Here is a 19,308-nt window from a genome sequence, read left to right on the forward strand (position 1 = left end):
GTCCGCCTCCTGCACCTCCTCAGTTTTACCTGGAGGCGTCGCCCTTCGCCTGGCGCAGAGAAAGGCAGGGAGTTGGGCGCACGCGCTGATCCAGGATGACGATAGACAAAGGGCGACGAAGGGATGGTCCTCAAAGCCAGGAAACACGAGGGGGCGTGCGAGTACGCACTTGGGTGCTAGCGGGAAGAGCCGTTGGGCTACGGGAGTCGCCCCGCCCCCTGCGTCTCATTGGTAAAGACGCAACACGTCCTTCGAGACGCAGGAGCGCGCACCGTCGCGATGACGTCACCTGCGCGCCCTCATGTCTGGCCAAAAGGAACTTGGTGGGTACGTTGGACTTTCTTTTCCGAAGGTGGAAGTTCGCTTTATTTTGAAGAAAAAAAGAAAAAAAAAAAAAAAAAACAGAGAGAGAGAGAAAGAAAAAAGTGTTAAAAATTTCGTACGTTTTAAACGAATGAGCACAATTTCTAGAGCTTGCTTTTCAACATAGATTATGTTTGATCTTTTCTTTCGTGTGTGCATTTTCAGCCACGATGGTTTGCTGAAGCTCAGAATATCCAAAACTGAACTTCATATCTCTGTCTACTTTTTTGTTGTTTACAGCACCAGCTAGATCAAAATAGCGGCTTTTATTTCACATTCCTCAATACACAGGTAAATGTGGAGTCTTGTAGTTTATAGTCTGTAATAGTCCAGAAATTCATTGCTCCTGCTTCATGCTTTCATGCTACAGTAACCCTCTAATTAGTTTCCCTCCTCCATTCTCCTGTTACTCAGTAATTATCGCGCCCCCCCCCCAAAAAAGCCCCAATTTGTTAATTTGATACTCAGGGTGGACTCTGATTTGACCTAAGCTTTTCATTTTGTAATACTTGGCATTTACTGAACGTCCAAAATGTGCCATATATTTCTCTAATTGTTAAACAAGGTTGATTTAGACCACTAAGATAAAAGTTGGTCTAACTCAGGAATCCACCAGAATTTATTTTTAATTTTTTAATGTTTATTTATTTTTGAGAGAGAAAGAGAGTGAGCTGGGAAGGGGCGGAGAGAGAGAGGGAGATACAGAATCCGAAGCAGTCTCCTGACTCTGAGCTGTCAGCACAGAGCCTGACGTGGGGCTTGAATTCACGATCGGAGAGACCATGACCTGATCTGAAGCTGGATGCTGAACCAACTGAGCCACCCAGGTGCCCCCACCAACCTTTTGAACACAGAACTCCTTTATTCACACTGAAAAATTTCTTAGACTAGCTTGTTATAGTAACCTTGTTATTTGTTGGCTTAGAAAATACGTAATAACAAAGCCCTATTGTGAATGCAGTCGTTTTTGAATGATTTCTGCTGTATTATTTGAAGACATTTAGGGGTACCTGGGTGGCTCAGTCAGTTAAGCCTCTGAATCTTGATTTCAGCTCACGTCAGAAAATCACGGTTGGTGGCTTCAAGACCCCCATGGGGCTCTACAGAGCCTGCTTGGGATTCTCTCTCCCCCTCTCTCTCTCTCTCTGCTTTTCTCCTGCTCACTCTCTCTCTCTCTCAAAAATAAGTAAACTTAAAAAAAAATTATATATTTTTAAGTAGTTGTACACATGTGTTCAAGATATTTTTCATTCCTTTTGCAGTTTTCCAATGGTTTGGGGGACCACTATAATAGCTTCCTAGCCTCTCTCGGGAGTCCAAGGCAAAGTTCAGAATCGATGCACTACTTTGCCTTACTTAAGTATCCACTATTTTCATGCACTGTAATATACACTTTGATACACACTTTCACATCACTTTGTTTTTATCCACACTTTTCCCTCTGAAATAATCTCTGCACATCCCCTTTCCATCTGTTTCCATCTCTGCACATCTGTTTCCATCTCTGCACATCCCCTTTCCAATCCCTTCCTCAAATGCTGCTGTGGTAGCTACTGTGGTCCCCTCCCTAAGGGAAGAAAAAAAAAAAAACCCTCAAGGCAACCTGGCTATATATATGCCTACGTGACAGCATGCCTCACAACCTTGTAACATGAGACCACTTAATCAGGCTGCATGTTTGTGTGTTACCATATACGGGAAACCAAGAAGTAAAAAATATATAAAAAGCTATGCCACATGGTATTCGGGGCTCAGTTCTTTGGGTACAAACCCAACTGAGTGGTGCTGGCAGGAATAAAGTTGCTTCCTGGAAAGAAAAGCCTTAGTGTCACGACTGCCTGTGCGAGAATCCTGCTACATTACCTCCTTCATGACATTTTTTTTTTAATTAACCAAACTGAAAATAAGTACTTCCTCTTGTGAATTCACATAGCAGTTTTTCAATACTTCTCTTGTAGAACTAAACACTTTGTATTGTATACTATTTATGTAGATATCTTTTTTCTTACTAGAAATTATGTTCCTTGATAAAAAGTGTCTGAATCTACTATAGTGCCTCCTATAGCCCTTTGCTTGTAGGTAGACACTTAACAATTGTCTGATGAATAAAAGTGTCTAGGAATAAGGTTGCTGCATGGAAGTGTTCAGATTGCACACTGTACAAGCGTACCATAAATGCAAATGTGTTAATTTGCATCATAGATAAATATCCTCTAAAATCACAGGCAGGCCTAAGAGTTCCAGAGCAGTGGAGAGCTGGCTCCTACAAAAACCCACATTGGGGGGCGCCTGGGTGGCTCAGTCGGTTGAGCATCTGGCTTCGGCTCAGGTCATGATCTCACAGTTTGTGGGTTCGAGCCCCGCATAGGCCTCTGTGCTGACAGCTTAGACTGGAGCCTGCTTCAAATTCTGTGTCTCCCTCTCCGTCTGCTCCTTCCCCAACTCGTACTCTGTCTCTCTCTCTCTCCTTCAAAAATAAATAAAAACATTAAAAAAAAATTTTTTTTAAACCCACATTGGGTGCATATGACCACACACACACTCAGGAGACCATTCACCTGCACACTGGCACATACCTGCACAAGGTGCACCTGTCCTGTCTTAGTGACACCTGTGATTGATCCCTCCCCTACCTGGCAATTTTGAAGACTCCCTTCCCATTCTCCAACTTTGAGCTTGATAGAGGTGTCTGCCATGGAAGTGGGAGAAGCAACACAAACTATTTAAAACTTGTCTGGAGTCTTGGTGTGGGATCACGCAAAAGCATAGGCAGTTGTGTGCACACAGAGCTGCTACCAGTTGGTGCTCTGGTTAGCCCCCCTGGGAATCAGCCATTTGGGTTTTGTGACAATAACTACATTTTACTTGTGGAAATGGAGTGTTTTCTGATTTCACAAGGGCACCATATGGGCTAGTAGCAGCCTTGCTTCAATCATGCTCTGGAGTCAGAAAATTCTACAACTTACCATCTGTGAAGATGTAGGCTAAGTTATTTATCTTTCTGTGTCAAGGCTTTCTTCATCTATAAAATGAGGATAATAATAATGTTTAATGCAAACATTATTTTGAGAACTAAAGCCTGGAAGCCTGGCACAAAACTCTCAATAAATGTTAAAAGTCATTACCAATAAATAGGTAGTGATGGTAAGGGATCATATGGTTTACTTGCATTTAAATATAGAAGGTTCAGTGCTCCTATTTAACATAGAAACTGAATTAGACTTGTGTAACATCGTTTCCTCTCCCCCATTTTCCCCTCCCCTCCTTTCTCTCCCCCTGACATACAAAAAGCTGTACATATTTACTAAGGTTCTTCTTTTTGGCTACGCTCACCCCCTTGGTAATCTCGCGTCTGTGGTTGTGAACACATGTATGCCAGTGACTCCCAAATTTAAATCTCTAGTACAGACCTCTTCCCTCAACTCCAGACTTGGGTAGCCAACTGCCTATTCAACTACCTTATGCACATGTATAACATATATTATAAACACGTCTGAAACTAGGCTATGGGGAAAGCTCCTTCCTTCCCAAATCTGCTACCATCTTACTTGAGGGAAAACTCCATTCTGCCATCTACTGAGGACAAAAATTTTGAGATCATATCTGATGCTTCCCTTTAACTCCATATCCAATCCATCAGGAAATTTAAAGTACATCCAGAATCTGATGTCATCACTACTGTCAACCTTGGCTGAGCTACAATCACCTCTTATGTAAATTATTCAATAACCTATATGGTCTCCCTACTTCGAACCTTCTTCCTGCCCCTTTTACTGTGTAGTCTTAACACAACAGCCAGAGTGACTCTTTTAAAATGTGAAACAGATCGTGTCACTCCTCTGTTCCACATCCTTCAATGGTTCTATATCCCACTGAGAGTAAAAGCCAAAGTACTTACTTATGAGGACCCATAAGTCTCAACATAATAAGCCACCTGCCCACCTCCTCACATTCTGACATCAGCTACCACCACCATTTCCATTGCTTACTCTACTCCAGCCACACTGGACTCCTTGTTGTTACTTATGCCAGCCAGGCATGCACCCACATCTAGGCACAATGGTTGTCCCTCTGCCCAGAACACACTCCTTTCTACTACTGGCAGTGCAGATTTCTCCTCTCACCTTTTTCAAGTCTTTGCTCAAATGTTTCTTCCCTAATGAAGTCAATTCTGACCACCTTGGCAACCTACCCCTCATTCTCACCCCCTAATTCTCCCTTTCCCTTTTTCTGTCATTTCCATCCTGCCCATTACCTTCTAGATATTTATATTTAAATATTTAAATATTTAATATTATTATATATTATTATTGTCTGTTTCATCCTCTTTGAATGTAATCTCAAAAATTCTCAGGAATTTTTATCATTTTTGTCTGTTTTTAGTGCATTGAAGTATCTTCAGGATCTGCATGTGGAGTATAGATACCAAGTGTAATCAAGGACAACTCCCAGGTTCTTAGTCCAAGAACTGGAAGGTCGAAGCTGATATTTAATGAAATGGAGAACTCTGCAAGAGCAGGTTTGGGAGCAAGGAAGCCTTGGAATTCAGTTCTGGGTATATGAATTTGAGTTGCTATATCAGGCTCTTTAGAGTAAGTTTGTTGCAGTAAACAACTCCAAAAATCTTAGTGCCTTAAAACAAAAAAGTTTATTTCTTGCTCACCTGTGTGTCTGCTGCATGTTGACTCTGGCTGTGTTGACTTCATCCCATGACCCAGCCTGAAGGAGCAGAGATGGTTCTGATTTTAGAACAGAGGGAAGAAAGAGCACAGTGGAGCCACATCATGGCCCTTAAGGCTTCTTCTCAGGCTGGCACAAGTCACTTCTACTCATATGTCATTGATCAAAGTAAGTCACCTGGCCAACTCTGACATCAAGATTAAGTATAATCCTAGGACTGTAAAAAGCAGAAGGCAAAAAATATTTCAGATAATAATACAGTACACTGCAGATGCCTATTTGACATTTAAGTGGCAATGTCACTAGGTAGTTGGATGTATGAATCTGAAGGTCAGGAGAGAAATCCAGGCTGCATATATGAATTTTAGAATCTTTAGCATGTAATATTTACATTCCTGAAGTTAGAAGAGATCACCAAAGGAGTAAGTATAAGTAAAGTTCAGAGGACTGAGCCAGGGGCACTCTGGCAATTTAGAAATCAGAAAAGTGAGAAATAATCAACCATGACTGAGAAAGAGTGGCCCTGGAGTAAGTGGTGTGCTGGAGGTAAAGCAAAGATGATCTCGGATAAGAGGGGGTGATGAGCTCTGTCAAAGCCTGCTGATAGGATACAAAGAGGACTGGCAGTTGAGTGGAAGTTGTTGTAAAGCTGAGAAAAGCAGTTTTACTGCTGGGGTTGGGGAAGAAGCCTCATTCTAGTGGGTTTAAGAGAGAATGGTAGTAAATGAAGTAAAGGGAGCAAATGTGAACAAATTATTCACAGGAAGAAAAAAGAAGGTACTGAAAGAATGCCAAAGACATAGCTACACTGGTAAAGATCAGAGAAGCAGAGATGCTGGAGTTCTGAGGACAGGAGCAGAGTGGCTGTTGCCAACTCAAATACACATCATTTAAGTGCATCTACTCAGGTGTCTCCATTCCTCACCATCTGAGGAAGCTACATCAACCCACCACCCTTTCCCGATCAATTAACTCCACCTTTATTACATTTAAAAGTTTCTTTCCTTGTACATCTTCTCTAAACCCCTGGTCTTGGAGTGCCCCAGATTTTACTCCTTGCTCTTCTTCTCTATCTGCATTCACTTCCTTGATCTTATCCAGTCTCAAAGCTTGAAACATCTATATGCCATGACTCCCACATTTCTAACTTTATTCATCCTTTTCTTCACATCACAATCCAACTGCATACTTGGTATTTCCATTTGGGTGTCCAATAGATTGAACTCCTGCTGATAACCCTACTATAAACCTCTTATTCACAGACCTCTGACCTCGGCTGATGGCACTCTGATCCTTCCACTTCTAGATTCTGTGACTCCTCTGCTCAAAACCTCCAATCCCATAGGCAGAATGATTAAGAAACTTGCCCAGTGTCATCCCATTAATCAATGACAGAGGTGAGACCCCAACTCAAGCAGCTTGATGGGAACCTGTGCTCTGCACCACAGTACTTTGACACATGCATATGCTCAGGTTACACGATGTTACGTCTAGTATGAGTCCCTGTTATATAGACATATGGATTTGTAAGAAAATGCGAAAAGGATATATACCAATATATTTGCACTGTGATCTCTGGATGGATAAGTTATGGTTTGATGTTTTTCCTTGATTTTGTTTATGTGTATTTTTTACATCTTCAACAATGAAAATATATTACATTTACCACAAGGAAAATATCCTTACAGATTTTTTTAAAATTCAGGATTCCAGATGAACTTCATTCCCTTTAATCATTCTGTTTAATAAATAAACATCTCATTCCATAAATTTTTGAGTTGCTCAACCCCGATATCAGAAAGTACAGGACATTTTCAGGCAAATTTTCGTATTTTTGGCAGAGATGGACTATAGAACTGGTACAACTATACGTCGGATACAGTATAGTGTGTCTCTTCCCTTTTCAGTGAGATAGGGAAAGTGTGTGGGTGGATTTATCTTAATCTCACACTGTGTCTCCACAGTAGACACCCTTCTCCACATCCTAAATAGAAATTTCCTAAACATAAATACAAAGACCTTCCCTGGCTTCTATTTTGTAAATGGAGATAACTTTTTGCTATTTCACCAGTGTCTCAAGAATATTTGATTTTTCTTTTCTTTTAATTTTTAAAAAATATTTATTTTTGAAAGCTAGAGAGAGCATGAGTGTGAGTGACTGAGGGGCAGAGAGAGGGACACAGAGAATCCAAAGCAGGCTCCATGCTGTCAGTGCAAAGCCTGATGCGGGGCTTGAACCCAGGACCCACAAGATCATGACTGAGCCAAAATCAGACTCTCAACTGACTGAGCCACCCAGGTGCCCTAAGAAAATTTGATTTTTCTGAAGGTAAGAGGAAAACAAGCATGAACACATTTCTCCTTCCCTAAGAAAAGCAGTATTAAAAGGAAATATTTCAGGCTAAAATGGCTATTGCCTGGTACTAAATATTAGATGTGAACTGGCCTCCATCTGTTGGAATGAGTGACATGTCAGGCAAAGGAAGGGGAGGGAGGAGTGCTTATCTGTGGGAAAGGAGAGAAATTTCCAGTTTCTGGTTACTGGGCTGCCTTACTTAAAACTCTCTTTGAATAAATATTGGCAAGTGGCCCAGAGTCCCAACTTGTGGCTGTTTGAGCTTTGCTAAAGTGCTTGAAGGAAAGTCCTGAATTGTTGTTCTTAAATGGAAACTGTGTAAGTCATTTGTAGTGGAAAGGATGACAAAAGAAAAAAAAAATCCCTTCTTACAACAACTTTGATTCCAGCCATTCCCCTGATGAATTATTTTGTTTATTTGTGTAGAGGTGTAATGCAAACATTTCTGCTTTTTTTTCCCCCATAGTGCTTTCCTGAAAGCCACGTCTTCAAACAAATTGTTGAAAGTAATTCTTACTTTATCAGGAACAAGGTTACACTTGGACTTTGTATTTTTGATAAAGAATTCAGCATAAACAAAGTTTGATATAACCAACACCCTAATCAGTAGTACTAACTTACCTTTGGCATTTTATAATTTTCTAAAGCACTTTCTTGTATGTACATTAATTTGATTCTCTGACAATGCAGAGAGGTAGATATTATTGTCCCTAGTTTAGAAGTGGATAAAATGGGACCCAGGAAGATGAACCAACCTACTCAGGATCAATTTAATTGGTGGTTGATAGAGGGGGCTATCCTCCACCCCTTCAGTAGGACCAGAGGTACTTTCTGTTGCCCCCAATGGACAGAAGACAGCTACTATGTAAATTAGCACACCCCACCATCTTGAAGTTAGTGTCAATTTTTAGTCAGATCCACACTTGCATTTCTTTATAACTTCAAGGCCAAATAACTCATCTACACCATTCATTCCTGTTCTTATTACTTACCCTCAAACTCTTTACTCGTACATAAATTTTCTATGCTTCTTTCCCCCAGCTTCTTTCCACCGCTGACCTCTTTGAAACTCTTTCCACTGCAGAAGCCACAGTTTCATCGTAAGCACTCTCTACAGCCTCAACATCCTCATAGAGCCATACCTTCACTTTCTTGCCTCAAGTGAAACCTGGCTTTTCCCCCAAAGACATCACTTCCCTTGAGCCCTGACAAACAAAAACTGCTTTTTCCCCTGCCTTTCAACATGCTGAGAGGTATGTGGATGCAGTGTTGATATTCTCCTAGCTTCTAGCTGTCAGTTCCAGGTGATTCCATTCTTACCTGTATGAAACTCCCCACTTTATGCCCCCTTCTGAGTCTCGTGCTGTAGCATGAAGTGTAATCATCATCATCCACCAGCTCAAGGTCACTCCCCCAGATTCACTGAAAGCTTCAGCACCTGGCCCACACAAATGCTGCCAGACTCCCACTGTAATCTCAGACAGCCTTCATGCCCATGATTCACAGCTCCTTAAGCACCTGGATTCCATTGCCCTTTGCCTCCATTCCTCTTTAACCCAACTCATTCCTGTGGCAAAATCCTAATTTTATGTTTACTCACATGCTCTGAAAACCAGAACTCTAGTGACCCTTCACACCTCTGCAACTTTGACACTTTCCTGACTTCTTAGTAATTTCTGTTCTTGATCTTTCTTCAATTCTTTGAGTTGCCCTCCCATCTTCACTTTCATCCTTGCCCAGCATAGATCCCAAAGGCCCATAAGTTCTCCGACTGTGGCTTCTGGGTACCCACCGTGCCCTCCCTCCATCTTTGCTATACTCCCAACCAACTCGCTCTCTTCTCTGGTTATCTGAGTGGTTAAAGGCATGGGCTGGGGAAGCCTGTTTCTATCATTTGAAGACTTTTTCCACCATGTAATAATTCTACCTTGGACAAGTCATTAATTTTTCAGGGCTTCCATTTCTTCAATTGGGAAATAGTAGTATCTTACCTCCTGACCATCATAAATTATTGTGAATATTAATTGAGAATATATGTAACATGCTTAGAATAGTACCTATCTCATAAGTACTCAATAAATGTTTAATAAACTGCTTTATGATGTTTCTTAAAAAAAAATCACGTAACCAGATTAATAAGTACCAATACATGCCCAAATCTGCAAAGCAAAATGTAATCCAACAAACATCCTCTTTTTTCACTCCTTCCCTAGATACTGCCTGCTTCAGGGAGACTTTTGAGACAATACCTTTGTAGGGCCTGAGAACCTCTGATTACATCATATTAATTATTTGTCCTCCTCATCAGAAGTAGATAGGATTAGCAGGCTGACTAATGTTTATTATTTGTAAGGCAGGAATAGCAAGGATTTCATGTGAGCACTTCCCAGAAGACAGACTAGAAGAAACAGGCAGAAGGCATAAATAGGCATCTCACAAGAGAGAAAACATGGATGACCAAGAAACATATTAGAAGATGTTCATCCTCATTAGTAGGGAAATGCAAATTAGAACTACAATGAAATAACCTTGCACACCCTTGAAAATGGCAAAAATGAAGAAATTTAACAATATCAGATGTTGGACTAGGTATTCTTATGGTGGGCATGTAAATGATACAATTGCTTTGTGAAACATTGTGGGGTTTTGTAAACCCAATATTCACATACCCCAGGGACCAGCACCTCCATCCATTGAGAGTCTTTCACATTTTGTCGACCAAACATAACAAAAAGCACAAAGCTGCAAATAACCCTATCCACTGACAGGAGAATGGATAAATAATGGATAAATAGTGGTATATTCACCAGAGGAATATTTAACACACACACACAGTAAAATATAGCTGCAGTAACAACATGAACGAATCTTAGAAACACCGTTGAAGGGTAAAGAAAAAACAAGTAAATGTATGTATTATAATAACACTTTAAATATATTAATCTATTTAATTCTCATAATATCTCTTTGAGGAAGGTACTATTGCTCTCATTTGACAGATAAGGAAACTGAGGCACAGAGGAAACAGTTACAGATAAGAAACCAGCTAATAAGTGGAGGTTGCAGGATCTAGTTAACATTTACTACATGCTTACATAGTATCAGACACTGTATTACCTTGCCCATACCCACATTATCTACTTTATGAAAGATGCTCTTATAAAATGTCCTTCTTCGTTGTTTTTGTATTTGCCTGATAAATCTTCCTAAATAAACATAATAAGTTAGACTAGAGAATCCACTGTATCATTTGACTTAGCACTCTTCTCTCAATCCCATAACCTAAGTGCAAACTCAATGAATAGTTTCCTCTTCATTTAAATGGTCTTCAGAACCATTTTCTAGGATTTGCTTTTGGAAACGAAATGTAACCCCCAGCCAGTGTCCTAAATCCCTGAGGCCCTGGAATTTCCCTACAGCCTACATTTTTCAGAATGCCAATAACTAAGAGATCTACAAATGAAGGAATTCTTCTCCCAAGGGCAACCACACATGCCACCACCATCACGACCACCACGCCCCCAAAATCTCTTCCCGTCTTCTCTCACTTATACCCTAAGACCTAAAGGAAAGTACCTGAGGAGCTAGAGGAAGGATTATTCTTTCCTGCACCACAATCTTAAGACACATGCTTGGAAGTTTGTGATTGAATATTGTATGGGGTGGAGGAGGGGGAAGAGAGCCAGGAATCCAAAACCTGTGGTTCAGTCCCAACTCTGATGCTTAGTTGTGGAATGTTGGGCAAATCCATTAACTTCTCTGGGGCTCACTTCCTTCAGTAATGCACTTCAGTTAAACTTGACAAACATTTATTGAATGCCTCCAGGGTACCATGCACCCTGCCAAACATTGGGGTTATAAGGATAGATAAGACCTGATTGGCCATAAGAAGAGCTCCCAGCCATTAAGGAGCTTTCTGTCTAGAGTAGAGGACTGTGGATTTTGGTGCCTCAGGTGGTGAAGCAGAGTGTGGGTAACCAGGTAGTAGAGATATTGCAGAGACTATACAATGTCAGTGTACTGCTATGGTTAAGAGCTCAGCTCTGGGGTCAGTCATAACTAAACATATCCTGGCTATAACCCTCAAGAGTTCTGTGACTTCAAGCAAGATTTCTTCTCCTGAAGAATCAGTTTCTTCATCTTTAAAACAGAGGTAATAATTATACTGTCTTCATTTTGAGGATCAAATAAGATAACACATATAAAAATGGAAGGTGAGTCATGATCAGTAAATGTTACCTGTCCTCCTCATTCTTCCCTTAGCACTGTTATTACTGTTATCACATCAGTTGTTCCTTAACAAGGCATTGTGACACGGTTTGGAGATCCAGGAAGTTGTTCATCAACACTGCTCAGCTCTAGCTAACTCACTGGGGGAATAAGATGAACATTCAGTTCTTGTCCCAAAACCTTTCCTGAAGACATTGACATGCATTAACAGGATGATTACTGGCTAGTGCAAAGTGGAATTTATCTTCGAGGAGGTTATTTCTAAATATTCTGAAGTATGAGAGGGGTGTGTAATTTAGCATAGCATAAGCAAGAGGATAATTTTAGATAAGGTGAAGGATTGTGTTGATACATACTTTTGGAAGATGTTTACGTGAGGAGTGGATATCATGCTAAATAAATTTGATCTAATAAATTAGGGCCCAGAAGTTATAATGAAAGTGATTAATAAATATGACTACAAAGCAATTATAATTAAGAAACTCTTCATGTATATTAAAAATATAACCTGAATGAAATATATTTTTTAACATTTATTTATTTATTCTGAGAGACCGAGCAAGCACACGAGCAGGGGAAGGGTAAAGAGAGAGGGAGAGAGAGAATCCTAAGCAGGCTTTGTCTGCACTGGCAACACAGAGCCCAACTCAGGGCTCAATCCCACAAACCGTGAGACCATGACTTGAGCTGAAATCAAGAGTCAGACGCTTAACCAACTGAGCCACCCAGGCTCCCTCTGAACAAAATATTATGTGTATATATATATGTATATATATGTATATATATATGCGTGTATATATATAGTGTGTGTGTGTGTGTGTGTGTGTGTGTGTGTATGGCTGATTTTGTGACTATGCAAAGAATGCTTACAAATCAGTAAGATGATGAAAACTTAATAGAAAAAAATGCAAAGGACTTGGACAACATTCAGGAAAAACACAAAAATAGCCAATAGATGTGGGAAGATGTTCAACATCATTGATGTGAAAAAAAAGATAACATTTTAGCAAAGATTAAAAAGAGGAACATAATCAGTGTTGGTGAGAGTGTGAGGTAACTGGCATACTCATATATAGTTGGCATAAACAAGTTAGTGTAACTTTTATGAAGGAGTAATTAATAGTATCTTTTTAAACAAAAAGTGTAGTATAACTGACTCATTGCTAAAAATTATCTAAAACATATCATTCATAAAGGCACTATATACACTATATAGAAGGATCTTACTCAGAATTATTTGTAATAGCCAAAAAAATTCTATCAATGACAAACTGTTTAAAAATGACAGACCCATGCAATGAAGAATGAAGTGCATATACTGATACAAAATGTTCACAGTATACTGTTAAATTTGAAAGACAACTGAAGAACAGTATGTACACTATGCTTCTGTTAATGTGAAGAAGATATAAATATGTGCACAGAAGTGATCCAGAAGGAAACACAAGGAAGTTTGATGTTTTTTACCTCTGGGAATGCAAGGGAGATATGTCTGCCTTTTACTGAATTGCCTTCTATACTGTTTGAAAACTTTATCATGAACATGTATTACTTTTGTAATAAAAAAAGGAAACAAAACCTTAGTAAAAATATCTAAAGAGCAAATAGGAGCCATTTCAATGTGTCTGAAAATAGTTTTCATAAGTAAGTTGCTCTCTTAGAAAATGAATTTTCCTTTGCAACTCATATCATTAGTTTTTTTTCTCTCCATTTGAAGGAAGAATTCCTTTATTATTTAGTAATGATTACTTTATGCTGAGCACTATTTTGAGCATTCTAATCATCACAGTGGTCTACAATCATGGGTGGTCATTATTATTATTCTCACTTAAAGAAAATGAGGCACATGAAAGTTAAATTACTTAACGAAGTTCACATAAATAGTAAGCTCTAGAGCTGAGATTCAAACCCAGAATGTTTGGCTCCGGAATCCATGCCTTAGGCACTATGCCTGCTCCTTTTGAAGTCCTTAGAAGCTTTGAGTTCTACCTGGATGATCTGATAATGGGACCTATGCCTTATACGGTGAACTCTCCCTGTGGCACCCCAGGTCAAACCTATCCACTGTTCTGACCCTTTGGAGAACCTAATAGAGAAACAAGATGCTGCAAGAGGACAAGATGAGGCCTTGCTGGGTATGGAGTAATAATGGGGCCTTTTAACAACTCTAAAGGTTGACACAATACCTCAACACAGAATATCTCTGTAGAAATATCCTTACTGTTAACTGGAGTCTTCAAAGATGAAAGGGCTGATCTGAGTCAGCTGTTAGGTAAAATGCTGTTGATCCATCAGCTAGTGGAGATTGAGGTTAAGCCAATAAGGATTGCTGTAGGGAATAAAGGCTGAACTCATTGGCTTAATTCCATTGTTTTCAAAGTATGTCAAGGTAAGGAGGATTATTTTTTTTAGCTGCCAAGACATGAGAAAACATGCCATGTCATCCAAGTTTATTGAATGTGAATGTGTTTCTTGTTGGTGTTTCTTGTTTAGCGTTTTCCTCAAGGGTTACTAAGAAGCTAAATCAGGGTTCCTTTTTGTAACCCTAGAAGTGGAGTGGTTGATCAAATGATGGGCCCTTTCTTGTTGACGAATAAATAGGACAATAAGATCATCTAATGGTCTTTAATGCTTTTTGATCACCCTTCTAACATGTTGATAGTGAAAATTTTCTCCACATGCAAGGTTCTCTGGGTGTGCATGTTGCTAGCGGGCATCCCAGCTGGCAAGCTTAGTAAAGAAGATTGGTCACCAAATAGAACTTATTTGAGGCACTTTTTTTTTCCACCAGCCATTTTATTATTCTTTTAAATTTTTTTCTGTAACAATGGATTTTTTAATTTTTATTTTATTTTTAATTTTTGATTTTTAAAAATTTACATCCAAATTAGCATATAGTGCAACAATGATTTCAGGAGTAGATTCCTTAGTGCCCTTTACCCATTTAGCCCACCCCCCCCACAACCCCTCCAGTAACCCTCAGTTTGTTCTCCATATTTATGAGTTTCTTCTGTTTTGTCCCTCTCCCTGTTTTTATATTTTTGTTTCCCTTCCGTTATGTTCATCTGTTTTGTCTCTTAAAGTCCTCATATGAGTGAAGTCATATGATTTTTGTCTTTCTCTAATTTCACTTAGCATAATACCCTCCCAATTCCATCCACGTAGTTGCAAATGGCAAGATTTCATTCTTTTTAATTGCCGAGTAATACTCCATTGTGTGTGTGTGTGTGCGCATACACACACAACACATCTTCTTTATCCATTCATCCATCGATGGACATGTGGGCTCTTTCCATACTTTGGCTATTGACAGTGCTGCTGTAAACATGGGGGTGCATGTATCCCTTTGAAACAGCACACCTGTATCCCATGGATAAATGCCTAGTAGTGCAATTGCTAGGTCGTAGGGTAGTTCTATTTTTAGTTTTTTTGAGGAAAGTCCATAGTGTTTTCCAGAGTAGCTGTACCATCTTGCATTCCTAATTGAGGCACTCTTGGCAGTTCATTATTCTTTGATGATTCTGAAACTGGATGCACAATTCTGTGTAAGGAATAACTTGTTTTTCCTTCCTGTGGTTCATCATGCATTGTGGATGGGTGCCTGGTGAGGGATATGGCATCCTACAGGACTACCATTAGCAGTAGAATGTCCAGTGTAGGAACAAAACACATGTTGATGGCCATGGCAGAAAATCTTGATTTGAAACAAGGCCTGGGAGAGGTTTTCAGTAATCCTATAGAGATTCAAGTTTTCAGTGTGGAAGGATTCAGGGAACTCAGCTCCCTGGTTGCTCACCTAAACAGTAAGACACACACTGTTATTTTAGGTGGTGCCACACATGTAGATAATAGCATAAATGAAAGGACTCAGAACTAAAAGTTCTCTTCTGGTGAGGAAATAATAATCTGAGTTGATTGCTGATGAATTGCTGATGAAATACAATTAGGCTGTGTCAAATCTTCATCTAGAACTGTGCTGTTCAAAATGGCAGCTGCTGACCACATATGGCTAAATTTAAATGAACTAAAATTAAAAATTCAGCTCCTCAGTTACCCAAGTCCCATTTCAAGTGTTCAACACTATTAATGGTAGCTAGTGGCTACCATAAAGGACAGTGAAAAATTTACCTCACTGTAGGATGTTCTATTGAGCAGCACTGATCTAGAAAATAAACAATAGATCCTCAAAGATATTTTATCAAGAAACACCATTTTGGTGGTTTGATTGACCACGCCAAGGAGACCCTATCTAGTTTTTATTCTGAACCACTAGAAATTTGAATTAGAAAGGAGAGTAGTAAGACCTTAGATTTTGGTGTGAATTGTAAAGACTAATTTTCTCAGTAAAGACACTTTTGTTAGGGAATCACTATGGATAATAGTCCTAGGCAAGGAGGTGGGAGCAGAGGATGTGATGCTCTGAGGTTAGGGTTTCCTCTGAGAAAAACTGTGTGACCCAATTGGGCAGAAGGAAGTGGTCAGAGGAACTTTTGATATTTGCATAAGGGGTAAGTGTAACTGACCTAGAATTTCTGGAACTCCCTTTGGCTTAGACCTCCTTTTCTTTCTTTGTATGCTTATATTTGTAAAAATAAGTTAGGCATCTTAAAAAGAACATGAATCTTAGCTTCCCTTTCTTGTTTAAGAGACTCTTAATGCCTTCCTCAAAAGCAAAGTGTTATTTTGTTAGTCTTGTTTCACAAGGCTTTAAAACTTTAAAAGGAAATAAAGAAAAGGACATAAAATAAAGGGCAATAATACGTCTCACACTCATTCAGGATGTCCCTGGTGACTTGTAGCATGGGCATAGATCTAAACCATTTTCAACAGAGCCTAGTGAGACATTAGTTTGCCCCCTTGCACCCTAGTCTTTTGATGTAGATTCATGAACTGAGAAATTGAGAAGCAATGAAGACTGACATCTTCATCTGTAGGACCTAGGGGGCAGAGACAGGATAGCTGGGATCAAAAATAATTGATCGGAGGGTAAGATCCTTCATTGATATTAGGAAGTAGGTTAAGAGAGATGTTAAAAAGAACTATTCAAAGAACAGCTAGAAGGATTAAGAACAGAGAAACTGGTAGGTAGAGCCAAGAGTTATCTCTAGTAACTGTGGGTTTTCATGAGCTGATGAGAAAGTAAGAGGGTGGCTACTGGGAACAAAAAGGGACTTTCCAAGGCAGCAGTAAAACATGAATACTGGACCTTGTTTAATCTTGCATATTTCATCATCCTCTCACACAAGTAAAACTTCTAGCATCCAATAAATACCTGTTGAATGAATCCTCGGGAAAGAAAATCACACTGGATGCATAAATTCCTTTATTGAAAATATTGGGCTAGCACTGCATTACATATACTCAATATCCATAAATGAAGGGCCACACATTTCTGATTGGACAATACTGTTTTAAATAGAGAACACAGCATCTGGATATGCTCTCACAAGTATAATATCATGGACTAAACTAGGTAGGAGTGAACTATATGCAAAAAGACCATTTTGTTCATTAATAGCATATGGTTGCAAATGGCATAAATGGTAAACTTGATCATCATGAGACATTCCTGATATCTCACACCAACACACCATTTAACGAGCAGATTAAGGTTAAACTGTCAATATGTTGTTAATCAAGAGTTGTCAATAAGAGAACCTGGGTGAAAGCACACCAGGCTATATATTTAAGATTTAATAGAATTCATTTCAACTTGCATGGAATGTGAGTAGGGTAAAATAATTGCTGATCTGACAGGAGGCCACTTGGCATTTGTTCTCTTTTGTAAATATTCTAATAAGAGAATAATCAAAATTAGGAAATATTATGCCAGCTTAAGGCTACATTCTAAAGATGGTTTCATTTTTTTAAATGCAGGTATATAAATACTACTTGTTATTTATGTTCCCTTTCAAAGATCACAGGAGGTGTAATTTATGACAGACCACTTCTCAGCTTTGTCTATTATTTAGAATTTTTTTCCATTAGCAGTCTTTGGCTTTCATAAAAGTTTGGCAATCAGTAATATTGTTTAGTTTTTACCAAGGCTTTATTAGCATTTTTAACAAAGAATATTTTATGATGTGAAAATGGGTTAATGTTAGAAATAGTTTTTACTTTTTATTCCAATTTTTGTATGAATGCATTTCTTTGCATTGCTTTTTCTCAAATGAAAGAGTCTAGAAACCAAGACAATTGGGCTAATTTGACATTTTTCATTTGGTATAAAATATGCAGAAATGAAAACATTCAGTCTCTTTGAAAACAGAGGCCTGTTCATTAATTTAAGAACTTGGGGGAAATTATGCACAAAACACTATGAAAATAAAGTTTTTGTTATTAACACACATGATATTATAAGAAGCAAAACACTTTCTGTTCAAAGCAGGGTTTGTTCTAAGTCTAGATTCAGAAAGGTATCCATTTCTGTAAATATCAATTTACAACTGTGAGAAATGGCTTCTTCTTTACAACAATTATGTTCAGAGTAAGTAAAAATGTATCTTTTTAATGGCTAAATGGAAAGATGGCCTACAATAGTCAAATCAATAAACATTGGTAATGAGTTTTTAAAAATTCAGAATATGCTGCTTAAGACCTATCACCCTAAACAATCAGGGCAAAAGAAAATTCAATATAAAACTATATAAATCAAATGGGTTTGTTGCCAAAACAGCACAAAATGTATACATTTCTTTATTTCAAGATTTGACACATTAAAAGAAAAACTGCCAACACATTTTAGACAATATTCTAGAAATAATAAATAAGACAATTAAAAAAATCATATATTCCCTTTCAGTGCTGAGCACTTCCAATTTTTCTAAGTGAAACTAAGCTTTTCCATGGCAAACAATAGTATGCTGTACATTTTGGTAATGAAAATTATGTTGATAAATACACAAGGCATGTATATATTTCCACAGTATCTTTTTTTTTCACAGTTACCAAAAATAAAAATAGCATTCAACTCATACATCTATAAATATTTTGATTCCTCACTGCATGGATTTGAAGGAAGTGGGAGCATAAAGTCTTTCAACAATCCGGACTTCAAAATTCTTTCTTTGTTGTCTGCCCTCCACATGGACCTTTCAGAAACTCTCTGCAATGTGACCATGCTCTGAGATGATGGCAGAAAGAAAGCATTATGGTGGGATGAAGCAGTCTGGGCTGTGGCTAGGTCTTCCAGCCAGCTTTAGGAGGGCTGACGGAACCCAATCTTTTTAATGTGGTATTTTAAGGCAGTCTGAATTTCACTCGAATGTCCATACCTCGAGGTCTTGAACTATGAAGTCTTCCTTTTTGGAAAGAATATCATTATTGAAAGTGCTGCAGGAGTTGCTTCGTCCATGGTATAAATCAGCATCTAGCCATAAACCAAATCGTCCCCTGAAAAGATCAAAAATACAAAAAAGGTGAAAACATTTCAATCTCACGTGGCATACCTTCTACCCTCCCTTGCCTCATCTTTCCTTTATGCTATAGACAGACAAAACCCTAAACTGCTTGTAAAACAAAGTCTACATTTCCTTTATTTCATTTAAATGACCCATCTTTCCCAAAAGACAAGTGATAGTAGTGCATCATTTAGACACATAAATCATTTCATCTCTGATTCTTAGCATCCTATGTTAGGCCACTGTCCTAATTACTCTAAGCACATGGCCTAGCTAAAA

The 19,308-nt window shown here is 38.8% G+C and overlaps 1 protein-coding gene and 1 long non-coding RNA gene across 12 annotated transcripts in view; one reads left to right on the forward strand and one right to left on the reverse strand.

The window, feature by feature from the left end:
• Positions 1 to 105: 105 nt before the first annotated feature.
• LOC128315527 (uncharacterized) lies at positions 106 to 18,068 on the forward strand. Of its 3 annotated transcripts, none has more exons than XR_008298350.1 (4): positions 106 to 323; positions 604 to 654; positions 4,747 to 5,211; positions 6,306 to 18,068. It is a non-coding gene; the product is annotated as an uncharacterized LOC128315527 (long non-coding RNA). The 3 variants fall into 3 exon arrangements; XR_008298349.1 differs by having other exon boundaries at positions 143 to 323; positions 4,747 to 4,918; positions 5,082 to 18,068; XR_008298348.1 differs by having other exon boundaries at positions 168 to 323; positions 4,747 to 6,440; positions 7,866 to 18,068.
• NCOA7 (nuclear receptor coactivator 7) overlaps positions 16,935 to 19,308 on the reverse strand; it is a 162,010-nt gene continuing 159,636 nt past the window's right edge. For all 9 annotated transcript variants that reach the window (XM_027056961.2, XM_015084321.3, XM_027056964.2 and 6 more), the window contains one exon: positions 16,935 to 19,021. In XM_027056961.2, coding sequence (XP_026912762.1) covers positions 18,886 to 19,021 — 136 coding nt within the window. In that variant the 3' untranslated portion in view covers positions 16,935 to 18,885. The remainder of the gene's footprint in view (positions 19,022 to 19,308) is intronic.

This window comes from Acinonyx jubatus, chromosome B2 (assembly GCF_027475565.1).
Source record: "Acinonyx jubatus isolate Ajub_Pintada_27869175 chromosome B2, VMU_Ajub_asm_v1.0, whole genome shotgun sequence".
NCBI lineage: Eukaryota > Metazoa > Chordata > Mammalia > Carnivora > Felidae > Acinonyx > Acinonyx jubatus.